This window comes from Nycticebus coucang, chromosome 8 (genome assembly GCF_027406575.1).
Source record: "Nycticebus coucang isolate mNycCou1 chromosome 8, mNycCou1.pri, whole genome shotgun sequence".
In the NCBI taxonomy this organism is placed as follows: Eukaryota; Metazoa; Chordata; class Mammalia; order Primates; family Lorisidae; genus Nycticebus; species Nycticebus coucang.
Window position 1 is genome coordinate 105645152 of NC_069787.1, and position 14517 is coordinate 105659668.

The 14517-nt window shown below is 35.5% G+C and overlaps 1 protein-coding gene and 1 non-coding gene across 6 annotated transcripts in view; both read right to left on the reverse strand.

Moving 5' to 3' along the window:
• Window positions 1–14517, reverse strand: part of PIK3CB (phosphatidylinositol-4,5-bisphosphate 3-kinase catalytic subunit beta) — a 202107-nt gene that overhangs the window by 62680 nt on the left and 124910 nt on the right. For all 5 annotated transcript variants that reach the window (XM_053598899.1, XM_053598897.1, XM_053598901.1 and 2 more), the window contains 2 exons: window positions 3181–3432; window positions 1298–1394 (listed from right to left, as the gene is read on the reverse strand). In XM_053598899.1, coding sequence (XP_053454874.1) covers window positions 1298–1394; window positions 3181–3432 — 349 coding nt within the window. The remainder of the gene's footprint in view (window positions 1–1297; window positions 1395–3180; window positions 3433–14517) is intronic.
• On the reverse strand, window positions 7522–7628 carry LOC128592866 (U6 spliceosomal RNA). Its single transcript, XR_008382077.1, has one exon. It is a non-coding gene; the product is annotated as a U6 spliceosomal RNA (small nuclear RNA).

Consider the following 14517-nt stretch of genomic DNA (forward strand, 5'->3'; position numbering starts at 1 on the left):
TTCGTGGGCTCAGGTGACTTTCCTGTCTTGGCCTCCCAAATGTGTGGGACAGGCCAGGGGTGCAGGACATCATGCCTTTAATCCCAGCATTCTGGAAGGCTGAGGTGGGCAGATCACTTGAGCTCACAAGTTTGAGATCAAATGTCTGGGACTCAATGTGAGCATTACCAGGACTGGCTAATTTTTTTATTTTTTATAGCGACTGAGTCTCACTATCAGAAGTCTTCATGTACATACCAGGAAATACAAAGTTAGATTCCTATTTTTCTCCCTATCCTTACACTAAATAGTATACCAGCATTCCCCAGGTTATGAAGAAGAGAGGTTCTGTAGGTTTGTTCTTAAGTTGAATTTGTATGTTGGGACAGGTACATTTACCTATTACCTATAATAGCTTCTGTTCATAAGTGTGAGTCATACATAAATCGGATGTTTATAACTCGGTGACTGAGAACTGCTGCTTCTGTTTTCTGGAAGCAGTTATCTTTTGGTAGTTCAAACAGTGCTATAATTATCTTGTTTATATTCAGGTATATGAGTTAAATTCTTAGAAACAGATTGATTTATTGAGTCAAAGAATAAATTAATGCTTATGTACTAGAAGTGACAATTTGTACTTCAACAGAAAGTGTACCAATTTGTACCATTTGTAATATTAAGAGTTCTTTTTTGTGATCACTTGTGAAAAAAGTTACCTTATTTATGTCTGAGTCTAAGGGGTCACTAAGTACTATGCTCTGTTTGAGTTTAAGGAGGCTGCATTTATAAGACAAATAAGCATAATATTACTAGATAGCACAACTATGGGATTATAATTTGCTGAGAAATCAGATCTAGAGGTGTACAAATAAGAACTGTCTCCATCCTTTTTTCAATCTTTAATACAGAGATGAATGATAAGATTGAAAGATGAAGCTGCTCATTGCAAAACTTAAAAGTTGTGTCCCAGGGCTAGATAAGACAATCTGTAATGTACTCAATAAACACTTTGTTAGCAATAATGGAATTATCTTTTATTATTAGCACAATGTACTGTGGTACATTATTTGAGCGAATTATTAACTTGTTAAAGTAACCATTTAAAATGTAGACTAACTTTTTTAAACCAAAAAAAAAACCTTGAGTCACTTTATGAATAAATTAGTGTAAATCTGTTTTAGAATGCATAATAAAGATAGAAAATGATGTTTTATTTAGTAAATCGAAAGAATGGTGAGCCATTAAAAAAAAATTTAATTATTCCATGTGCCAAAACTTAATTACTCTTTAACACTAAGGGTAAGGATATAAATCTTACCAGGAAATGAAGACCAGCTGTGTAATATTATGTCTCCAGATTTCAACTGTCCTTTAAAGTCAAAAACCATTGTATTTACCCAAGCTACAGGATAATGCTGTTGAAAAAGATATGATTGCATAAATATGCTAAGAATGAACTTTAAGGTATAAATATGTTTATGCCGTTTGTTTAAATATCATTAGTTCTAGAAAGTGCTGTATAATTTCCAAAATAATCACCCAAAAGGAGAATTTAACACACATAAAAAAAAAATGTTCAACATGTTTGTAATGATTAAGAAAAACCCTAAATGCCAGTTAATGTCCCACAATAAAATAGCACATCCATAAAATGAAACACTTAACTATACAGCCTTCTAAAATGATGAACTTTTAGTGATTCAAGAAAAAAATGTATGCCAGAGTATCAGTATACACCTTTATTTATTTACTTTATTTTTTTAGAGACAGGGTCTAACTCTGTTGCCCAGGCTGGAGTGTAATGGCACAATCACAGCTTGCTATAACCTTCAAACTGCTGGGCTCAAGTGATCTTCCTGCCTCAGCCTCCCAAGTAGCGAGAACTACAAGCACACAACACTACACCCAGCTAATTTTTTTTTTTTTTTAAACAGAGACAAGGTTCTCACTATATTACCCAGGCTAGTCTCAAACTCCTAGCCTAAAGTAATCCTCCCCCATAGACCTCCCTTCTAGCCTATGTAAATCTTAATGTGAGAAGAGGTTAAGTCTCTAGGTATATTAGACTTTATTTATATCTCTAATTTAAAAGAAGCACTAAGCTAGTAGAACTTTAATGTAGAAATTTAAACAGATTAATGTGGCCACAATGTATCAAAAAGTCTTATAAATAATCAAATACTTTGAAGAGAACTGTATCACAGTAGGAAAGAGCACTAAGGAACCAGCCTCCTATGACTTTTTCACTGAAACTTATTTTTAGAAGAATATATGATGAAAAACAGAGGAAATGCTTACCTTCCATGTTAAGGATAAAAGAGCACAAAAGCTCGTATATAATAAAAGAACACAAATGCATATAGATAAATACAGAAACTAGGATTTAAAAACATAAATTCTGGCTGAGCACAGTGGCTCCCACCTGTAATCCTAGCACTCTGTGTGGCCCAAGTGGGAGGACTGCTTGAGCTCAGAAGTTAGAGACAAGCTTAAGCAAGAGCAAGACCCCATTTCTACTAAAAATGTAAGAAAAAAATATTAGCTGAGCATTGTGGCAGACACCTGCAGTCCCAGCTACTCAGGAGGCTGAGGCAAGAGGATCACTTAAACCCAGGAGTCTGAGGTTGCTGTGAGGTAGGATGACACCATGGCACTCTGGCCTGGGGCGACAAGAGTGAGTCTCAAAAAATACGTAAAATAAAAACACAAAAGTTCATGTTCCCATCCCATAAAAAACTTAAAAAGTATGAAGAAAATAAAAGCATTTAAACAAAAGTATAGCATGAAAGATGAAAGTAGGAAAACAGACCCATCATCCTATGTCCACAATTTCAAAATCTACAACATTCTGAAAACTAAAAGCATGCTCTTACCTGGTATGAAAGCAAAGCACGGAGATAATATGAAGTAAAGGTAGTCTTTTATTTGTCACATTTAGTGTGAATATCCAGATATTTCAATCCAAATACTAATGTGTCTGATTGCACGTTTATGCCCCAGACCCACAAGGTGTACTAAATGAAGTGCTTTCAATGATCATTCTAAAATGGACAACATTCTGAATTATCAAACATATGTGACTCCTGGAATTTCACTTAAGAGAATGTGGATCTGTAAATTTTACTCAATTATTTCAACAGTTTTAATAATCATTCCATTATATGTGTATAAAACAATTTTAAGAAGTCAGTATATTATTACCACTTTTCCAGCTTTCCGAATGGTTTGGTATTTAGAGGGATTAATAGTTTTAGTTGATTTCTTCGTTTTTACTTTATCCAAAACTGCATAAACAGCGAAACATAACCGAGCCATTCTTGGCAAGTCACAAGTATTAATATCAAATTCCAATGGTTCGTTCCAAATGTGATCATTTTTCCCTGATATTTCTGAGCTTACAATAGTTTTACACAGGAGTTCGGTACCATGAAAAAGACCAGCCCTGACGTGAACCTATAAGGAAGGAGACAAAAACAAATACAAAATCATAGTACTTATGATGTATGTATTATGATGTACCATTGAAACATCTCTATTTTAGAGAATGAAGAATTGCAATGGGAGAAGCAGCATGTAAACTTTTAGAAAACCTAATTGTCTACAGAACCACCAGACTGCAATTAATCAGTATAGTGCTCACTAAGTACAGTTACTTTAACCTATTTTTCACTTACGAAGTAGACCAGCTAGAAAATCACATACTGGTCCAAATGCTAGAGGGCTCAATGGCCTAAAGAAACCAAGACAGTAAGCATAAGTACATTATCATGTATTTAACAACTGACTTCATTTACTTGGAGATTTGTCTTACTCTTCTTGCATAGTTATAACAAAATGGATGAATGAGAGGCTTCAACATTTTTATTTCATAAATAATTTATGAATTTGTTATTGTAAGTCAAGAGCCAACTAAAGACATTCTACTCATATCTGTAATTATCCAACACATCACTGTCCATCATTTTTTACTAAAGGGCTGGGTCCAGGGTAATGTTAGGCATATGTAAAATGTCCCAGAAAAGTTTATTCATTCATATGTATAGTTCTTAAAAAAAGATATGAACTATATGAATAGATATCAGAGATATCAGAGATATGAATTCTCTCTGATTTAAAAGTGAGTGGCAAAATAAAACTGAAACAAAACAATAGTGAAACACAGAGATTGAACTAACAATATACTTTTAAAGTCAAAAGTTTTTATATTTATTCAGATGCGACATTAGCACATAGTATTACTGAATTAATATTTACTGAATAAATAAAAACATATATAGAATAATTTAGGCTTGCCTTTTGTTCTTTAAAAAAGTTAATGAAAGTTTTTTTGACTTAAAAGTTACTACCCAAATTTTGAAAAGGAAAATCAATATCTAATAACATTCAGATACTTCATCTATAGATGCTAAAACATATTAAACAGTAATCAAATTTTTAAATATTGGTATTACCAAAAATTTTATAAGTATTTATAATATAATCATGTGAGTTTAAAAACATATAAAAATACTTAAAACCACTTTATACTGGCATAAATAGAACTGAAATTTATAGGCCAAACACATCATAATAAAACATGGAAAAGGTGGCTTACTTAATAAAACAATATACATTTTATCTAATTCTAACAAAACAAATACAGAGTAAAATACTAAATACTGTTAAATGATTAAAAGCTAAAGAAAGTGTTAAAATGCTTTAAAAAGCTACCAGAGACTTGGCGCCTATAGCTCAGCGGCTAGAACAGCAGCCACATAGACCAAGGCTGGCAGGTTTGAACCCAGGCCGGACTGCCAAACAACATAGACAACTAAAACCAAAAAATAGCCAGGTGTTGTGGCAGGCGCCTGTAATCCCAGCTACTTGTGAGGATGAGATAAGAGAATTGTTTAAGCCCAAAAGTTTGAGGTTGCTGTGAACTGCAACATCACAGCCCTCTACCGAGGGTGACATAGTAAGACTGTCTCAAAAAAAAAAAAGAAAGAAAGAGAGAGAGAGAAAAGAAGAAAAGAAAATTTCTTACTCTAAACATAGATGGATTATTATAACACAGTAAAAATTAAAGTTATAAGGGTTACAAGAAAGAATACTAAAAACACTTGTAGTAAACCTATTAAAGTTTACTGGTCCCATCTTGTTCAACTCCCTAAGCACTTCTACCTTGCTGCTTTGCTTTTCTGCTTTAGAAAAAATTCTGCTTTCCAGCAGGCTATAAATCTGTGCAAGTGTCTCTCGTATCAAACCCACACAAAAATCTTCCTTAGAAACTAACCTTAAGCCCCTATATTCTCTACTACAGTGAAAATGTCACTAGCATCTACTCCGACACCTCTGTAGCTCTTATTTTCAATCCGGCATGAAGCCTACACTGTATGTAAAACAAAACAGATTTATGATGTAACTTCAAATGAAAAACAAATAACACAAAATATTATTAAAACCATGTTCACACTGTTAACTGTGTAAAGAACACAAAAAAAAGTAGTTTACACTGGATGACAGAAATTTTAGTGACTTGTCATACCCTTAAATGACCTTTGATCTTCTTTAATAATGTTATCTTTAAATATTTTAAAATTAATATTCTGGAAAATATCATAAAATGGCTTGATGGTCTAAATTTAAGACCCTAAATACAAACATAAAAACATATACTCAAAGCCAGTGTTTAATATATACTAAATATAACAAGAGTATGAATGAAAATAGAATGATATATATTTTTTAGTATTATTTTTAAAAACAATGATTCAAGTTTTGTGCCCTATCTTTAAGCAGGCAGTTTCAGGATTGAGTACCCATATTCTTAAGGAACCTTTAAGTCTGTATCTCTAACCTAGTCTAGACGATATTTACCTGTGTTCCCAGGAATTAGTCAAAATATCTGGGGACTTTCATTTTTATTTTGCAAACATGAACTAAGGAAAATTACAAAGAAGGACTCACACAACCAAACTTTTAGGAAATCTTTACATTTACCTTATATGCTATATTTGAAATATATATCAAAATTACGAGAAACTGACAATGTTTTTTTTTTTTTTAAAGATAGGGTCTTGCTCCATTGTCCAGGCGAGAGTGCAGTGGTGCAATCACAGTTTCCTACAGTCTTGAATTCCCAGGATCATGAGATTCTCCTGCCTCAGCCTCCCAAGGAGATGGGACTACAAGTGTTTACCAGTGAGCCTGGCCTTCCCCCCCCCACCTTAAAGACAGGGCTTTATTGTGTTTCACAGGCTGTTCTCAAATTCCTGGCCTCAAGAGATCCTCCTGACTCAGCCTCCCAAAGTGCTGGGACTACAAACATGAGGCACAGCACTGGCCTTTAGCACTGTATTTTTAACCAAGGTAGACCACTAGATAAAATTGGAATAAGAGAAGGCATATTGGCACACTCTTCCTTTCTCAGCTTCCTAATTAGTCTCTAAATAAAATTTTAGCTATCTATATGAACCATAGAACCATTATTTTCTCCTAAGTAATTAAAAAACAGCTCCAAAATCACAAATAAAAGAGGGACTTTAACAAATGCAATCAGTGTAACCTAATTCTTTGTACCTTCAACGAATCCCAAACAATAAAAAACTTTAAAAATAAAAAAATTAAATTAAAAAAGAAATATCCCCACCATCAAAGTCTGTCTCATCTCTAGAGAAGTGACGGATTTCACAGTTTTAAAGACACTGCCAAACATTTTGCATGACATTATATACTCAACATTTTGTCCCATTCATTTAAGCTAAATTCACATAAACTCTCAATTCACTCCGTAAAGCACTGAAATTAATTGACAAAAGTGGTTCTGTAGGCATTAAGAATATGGTTTTCTCAGACAAATTTGGATTTTCTTTTTCTTTTATTTATTTATTTATTTTATTTTATTTTATTTATTTATTTTTTTGAGGCAGAGTCTCACTGTATCGCCTTTGGTAGAATGCTATGGCATCACAGCTCACAGCAACCTCAAACTCTTGGGCTTAAGCGATTCTCTTGTCTCAGCCTCCTGAGAAGCTGGGACTACAGGTGCCTGCCACAGCACCTGGCTATTTCTTGGTTGGAGTTGTCATTGTTTAACAGGCCCGGGCTGGGCTTGAACCTGCCAGCCTCAGTGTATGTGGCTGGCGCCCTACTCACTAAGCTATGGACACCAAGTCTATTTTTTTCAAATGAGGATAATATTTCAGAAAGTTGTGTAAGGCTTAAATAAACAAAACTTTAAGCATAAAGGTCAACAATAAGTACTCAGTAAACGGTATTTAGTATTAGCAAAATTATACAGAAGGTAGAACATAAGAGTACAAAAGCACTCCCCTTTCCATCCTGGATGCATAGATTTTCTTTTCCTTCCTAATTTACTTCAGGCCTTCCCTCTCCCCTCCCTTCCTTCCTTTTCCCTCCTTTCTAGACTACAGTTGTGTTGTATCATTCGTATGAATGTGGAAGCAATTATATAATGGTTTCACAATAGCATTGAGTACATTGGATACTTTTTCTTCCATTCTTGAGATACTTAACTAAGAAGAATATGTTTCAGCTCCATCCAAAAATATGGAACACTTTGCAAATTTGCATGTCATCATTGAGCAGGGGCCATGCTAATCTTCTCTGTATCGTTTCAGTTTTAGCATACGTGCTGCCAAAGCGAGCACTCAGTGCCACTTTAGAATACTCAACGGGAATATAACTGAAACAGTTAAAATTGCACCATTGTCTTCAGGGTAAAGAAACGCTTAAGTTTAAGATAGGACATGAAACTGCAGGCAAGGAGGGCAGTGGGCAGGCTACTGCTGTAAGTTGTAAAGGACTGACTATGGCAGGGTGTGAGAAGATAAGAGTGGAAGGAACAGGATGTGATCAACCGATTAGATATGGTAAAGGAAGGGATAATTCTAGGTGCTCTACCAAATATGAGAGGAAAGGCAACCAAAGAAAGAAGAGAATGAGTTGGAGACTGCTGAATACAACCTAGCTTTAGATTATGTGTATGGAAATATAAAAATAGGAGTCTAGGTTAGAGGAAAAGGTTTGGGAATAGCAAAAAGGCAGTGTAGTTTTCAGGTTTCTGAGAAGGAAGACACCATAATTGCTTTCCAAGATATAAAGTGTGAGAGGAAAATCATTAATGATGCTGAGGCAGAATCCACATGACTAAAAGCAAACAACCCATCTGACTTCAGAGCTCCTTGACTTCAAAATCTCCCCTGGACTTCCTCGTCTTCCCGTTAGCCACACAATCCCTCCATTTGACTTCACCACACCCTAGCACCTCCACACCTCTGATTCTTACATTTCACTCTCCAACTACCTCCCCTTCCAACTTACTCAAACACATAGGAAAACTTTCTTGCCCTCATTAAAGCCTCTACTTCAACAAATAATACCTCTCTCTCCATTTCTCTGTCAGCTTTATTTTCAGAAAAAGCTGTAAGAAAATCCATTTTCTAAACTTATATTACATGAAATAAAAAATTCTGACATTTCCTGATGCTTAGTCTGAATTACCTTCGGTCTTCTGAAAAATTTTAAAGTGCTACCATGCTTTATATAATCATGTTCTATTATCCAACTTTAGTAAATTTTTTCCTGCAAGCCCTAGAACTTTAAGAGAGCAAGAGAAACAAGGCTTTGTCATGCAAAGGTCTTGTCACTGTACTACAACAGAGAGGTGCCAAGCCAACAGACAGACTGCATCCCTGTACTCACCAATTATAATGTTCTGTGTTGGACAAGATATGAATTGGCTTTACGACATCAACACTGTAATTTCATTCTTTTTCCACAAAATCCCCAAAATCCACCACATTTTTGCTTTCAGATATTAGACACAAATAAAGATCACCTGCCTGAATAGGTAGGAATTCCCATGCTTATATGAAGTATACCACTTTCTATCCTTGATCGTTTACAAGGGGAAAATCTGTTTCTTCCACACTCACACATTTTAGATACCAATTCTACAACTCTCTGTGCACCAATTCAATGTCCTTCAGTTCAACTCTGATACTCACTACGGAGATTTAGCACAGACCTCAGGTGAAGAACTTGGTTCCATAAGAATAGCCTCCACTTCAGATACAGATCCCAAGTCCCAGGTTATCATCTGTACTTCTGATCTTTCCCACAATGCCCTTTTTGACTTCAATTATTCACAGCTCACAAAACTCAGGAAAACTACATTGCCCAGTTTATCATAAAAGATATAAATGAATAGCCAGATGAAAAGGTATATGAGTTGTGATCCAGAAGAGTCCCAAGCACAGAAGCTTCTGTCTCCATAGAACTGGGACACCATCCTCTCAGCATGTGGACACATTCACCACCCCCAAAGGCTCTGCAAATCCTATTATTTGGGGGTTTTAATGGAGGATCATTAAGTAGGCAGGGTTGGGTGAATCACTGGCCACTGATGATTAAGTCAATTTTTAGCCTCCTTCCTGTTCCCAAGATTGGGGTAGGCAGAAAGTTCCAACCTTTTAGGTACAGGGTTGGTCTCCCTAGCAGCCAGCCCCCATCATGGAGCTATCTTGGGGCTGTTCCAGTCATCTCATTAACATACAAAAAGACACTCTTACCATTATCAAGATCCCATGGGTCTCAGAAGTTCTAGCGTCAGGAATTACAGACTATTATCAAATATTATGATAAAAGATGTTCCATTTAGCCAGAGCAGTTAGGGAATAGAAAAAAGTAAAGGAAAAAGTCAAACTGTCCTTGTTTGTAGTCCATATGATCATATATATAGAAAAACCAAAAGACTAACAAAAATCTCTTGGAACCAACAAAATTCAATGAAGTTGAAGGATACAAACTAACATGCAAAAATCAGGATCTTTTCTACATACAAATAAAGAAATAGCTAAAAAAGAAATCGAGGTAGTTCCATTTATATAGCTACAAAAAATAAAAATAAAAACAGCCAGGAATAAATTTAATCAAGGAAGTAAAAGACTTCTATGAGGAAAACTACAAAGAAATTGAAGAGGATAGAAACAAATCAAAACATTCCAAACTCATGGATTAGGAGAATTCATGAATAGGTGGGAATTAAAATGACCCTACTATCCAAACCAATCTACAAATTAAATGCAATCTCTATCAAAATACCAATGCCATTTTTACAAAATTAGAAAAAAATCCTAAAATGTATACAGAACCAAAAAGACCCCTAATAGCCAATGCAAATTTGAGCAATAACTAACAAAGCTAGAAGCAATACACTACCAGACTCAAAAATATGCTATAAATCTATGGTAACCTAAACTGCATAGTAATGGCATAAAAACATACCCACAGACCAATGGAACAAAACAGAGAACCCAGAAACTGACATATCTACAGCCATCTGATTTGTGACATAGGCGCAGAATCTACATTGGACATTCTCTTCAATAAATGGTGCTGGGAAACTGTACATTCATGTGCAGAAAAATGAAATTAGATTCCCACCTTTCAACCTTTACAAAAACCCTTTGAAATTGACCAAAGACCTAAATGTAAGACTCTAAACTACAAAACTACTATAAGAAAACAGGGGAAATGCTTTAGTCTGAGAAAAGATTTTATGAATAAGATCTCAAAAGCACAAGCACAAAAGCAGAAGTAAACAAATGGCATTGAATCAAACTAAAAAGCTTCAACAGAGTGAAAAGACAACGTACAGAATGGAAGAAAATATTTGCAAACTATTCATCCAATGACTGATATCCAGAATAGACAAGGAACTTAAACATTAATAGCAAAAATCCAGTTTTAAAAATTGGCAATTAAACAGACATTTCTCAAAAGAAGACATACAGGTGGCTAAAAAATATGTGAAAAATGTTCAACATCACTCATCATCAAAGAAATGAAGCCAAAATTACAGTGAGCTATCATCTCACCCCAGTTAGAATGACTACTATCAAAAAAGACAAAAGTGACAAATGCTCACAAGGATGTGGGAAAAAGGGAACCCTTATACACTGTTGGTAGGACTGTAAACTAATACAACCACTGCAGAAGATAGTCTGGAGGTTCTTCAAAATATATAAATAGAACTAATATGACCCAGGAATCCTACAATAGGGCATTTATCTGAAGGAAATCATTCTATCAAAAAGACATCTCGCACCCCCGTATTTACTGCAGTACTATGCACAATAGCCAAGATAAAGAATCAACCTAGATGCCCAATAACAGATGAAGAAATGTGGTATATGTCACATTGTCAAATGTGGTATATGTACACAATGGAATACTATTATATTCTGACATAAAAAAAGAATGAAATCCTGTTATTCACAGCCACATGGATGGAACTGGAGGTCATTAAGTAAAATAAGCCAAAAACTTAAACACTATGTTTTCACTCATATGTGGAAGCTTTAGGGAAAAAAAAGAATGCTGATCTCACAGACACAAAAAACACAACACAGGATGCTAGAGGCCAGGAATAGTGGGGAGAAAAGTAGAATAGGGATAGAGTTGTTAAAAGCTACAAAATTCCCATGTATCAATGGGCAAGAGACATAAATAGAACCTTCTCTAAAGACAGACAAATGGCTAACAAACATATGAAAAAATGCTCATCTTCCCTAATTATTAGAGAAATGTACATCAAAACCACCCTGAGATACCATCTAACCCCAGTGAGAATGACCCACATCACAAAATCTCAAAACTGCAGATGCTGGCATGGATGCAGAGAGAAGAGAACACTTGTATACTGCTGGTGGGACTGAAAATTAATACAATCTTTTTGGAAGGAAGTATAGAGAATCCTCAAGGAACTTAAGCTAGACCTCCCATTTGATCCTGCAATCCCATTACTGGGCATCTACCCAGAAGGAAAAAAATCCTTTTATCATAAGGACACTTGTACTAGACTGCTTATTGCAGCTCAATTTACAATTGCCAGAATGTGGAAACAGCCTAGATGCCACCAACCCAGGAATGGATTAACAAGCTGTGGTATATGTACACCATGGAATACTATTCAGCTATTTAAAGAAATGGAGATTTTACATCCTTCGTATTAACCTGGATGGAAGTGGAAGACATTATTCTTAGTAAAGCATCACAAGAATGGAGAACCATGAATCCTATGTACTCAATTTTGATATGAGGACAATTAATGACAATTAATGACATGGTGGGGGTGGAGGAAGGGGAGAGCAGAGAGAGAAAGAAGGAGGGAGGGGTGGGGAAAGAAAGAGCAGAGAGAGGGAAGGAGGGAGGGGGATGGGGCCTTGGTGTGTGCCACACCTTTTGGGGGCAAAACACAACTGTAAGAGGGACTTTATCTAACAAATGCAACCTGGTTTCTTGTACCCTCAATGAATCCCCAACAATTAAAAAAAAAAAAAAAAAGCTACAAAATTATGGCCACATCAGAGTGACATCTAGTGTTCTAGAGCACTGCAGGATATCTTAAGTTAACAATAATATACAGCTTCAAATAGCCAGAAAGGGTATATTGAATGTTTCCAACATGAAGACAATAAATGTCTGACATGGTCAATATGCTAACTATCCTGATCTGATACACTGTAAGTACCACACTGTCGCTATTTACCCCATAGGTATGTATAATTATTATGCATCAATTATAAAAATTTATACAAGAAAAAAAAAAAGCAGGAGGAAAAGAAGATGCTCCTATTACTCAGGAAAGTACAAGAGTTTTAGGAGCTCTGAGCCAAGAACCATAAATAATAAACCATAACTTTATTATGTCACAATTTGTAAAGAGGTACATTTGGTCCGGCTTATGGGAGGAATCCTATATGAACTTTAGAGATAGTCTGTTAAATATATTCATTCATTGTATTAATAGTGTTCTAAGTGCTGAAATAAGATAAAAATATTAAGATACAGTTTTCTCAAATTAGACATATTTTCATAGATTGGGAGTCCTGAGACTCGTAACAACTACACTATGAGACATCATGATGTACAATCAGTAACATGTGATATGGGATGACAAGGCTCATATTCCCCTGAGTTTCTCCTGACTGGGGAACACTGGGCTTCTTCAATTCGTATGTTTCCACCTTTTGCCAACTGTGGACGTTTTCTGTATTTCCTTAAATAGTTTTTCTAAACTGTACTCTTTTTCTTCTCTTTCTAAAAATCAGATTCACATGTTAGACCTTCTAGTATTATCTTGCAGGTTCCTGGGGCTCTACAGAACTTTTCCATCAATCTTTTTTTCTCTGCTGTTCAAACTGGAAAATATTTATTGATTTAAAGACTCTTTCAATTAATCTCAAACAATAAAAAAAGGAAAAAAAATTTTAAAATACAAATTAAATTAAATTAAAAAAAAATCTTCATGTTAACTGATCCTTTCCTTTCTCATCACTGCTCTGCTTTTGAGTCCATTCAGAGAGATGTAAAATTTGTCATTACATCTTTCAGTTCTAAATTTTCTATTTGATGCCTCCTTGTATCTTCTTGGCTGAGATTTTCTCCCTTTCCAATTCCATCATATTTGCCCTTAGTTATCAGAGCACTATAATAACTACGTCAAAGTCATTGAAATAATTCCAATACCTGTGTCATCTTGGCACTTAACATCTACTGACTATCACTGTCCTTACAATTTGAGATTTTCCTCATTCTTTATATGCCAAGTAATTCTGGATTGTATCCCAGATATTTTAACGATCATGTTATGAGATGATGGGTCTTATTTATATCCTACAGAGAATGTTGACCTTTTGTTATAAGCAATAGTTAGGCTTAAGTTACAAGTTTCAATGAGCTTTCTGTGAGCTGATGTTCCAACACCAGTTCAATTTTCAAATCTTTTGCAGGGTTATTTGCATCTGTCCTATGTATGTACTACACAGTAACAAGTCTGAGACTTGGGTGTGATTATGCTACAGTTCAGTTCTCAGAGTTAAGAGCAGGTTGTTAAGAGCAGATACTCAGATGTAAAGCTCAGAAATAAGCTTGTAAGTGTAAGTAACATTAAGAAGTTGCTTTCCCAAGCTTCTTCTACTCTGTTATTCTTCCTTGTATAATATTTTTTTGTAGCCTATGGCTCCCCTTTATTTCACCCAATCAGAAAGTTGATGCTTTATTTCACTTGTACTTCCTGCAATTATGCCAAACACTAGAAGGACATATTCCCTTGCAGCTCTGAATCCTTTAACTGGAGAAGAAGATCTAACTGAGTTTTATGCTCCTGCCACTGCCCCTGCTACCACTGTTATTGCTGTAAGCAACAGTTCTGCTTAGAGACTAGGGCAAATCTCTACAAAAAATAGAAAAATTAGCCAGGTATGGTGGTACATGCCTGTAGCCCCAGCTCAGGAGGCTAAGGCAGGAGGGATTACTCGAGTTCAGGAGATGGAAGCTATGATGACCACTGCATTCTGGTTTGGGCAACAAAACAAAACTCTACAAATTTAAAAAAAGAAAATCAAATTAAAAATCTTTCCACAGGGCAGCGCCTGTGGCTCAGTGGATAGGGCACAGGCCCCATATCCCAAGGGTGGCGGGTTCAAACACGGCCCTGGTCCCACTGCAACAAAAAAATAGCGAGGCATTTGG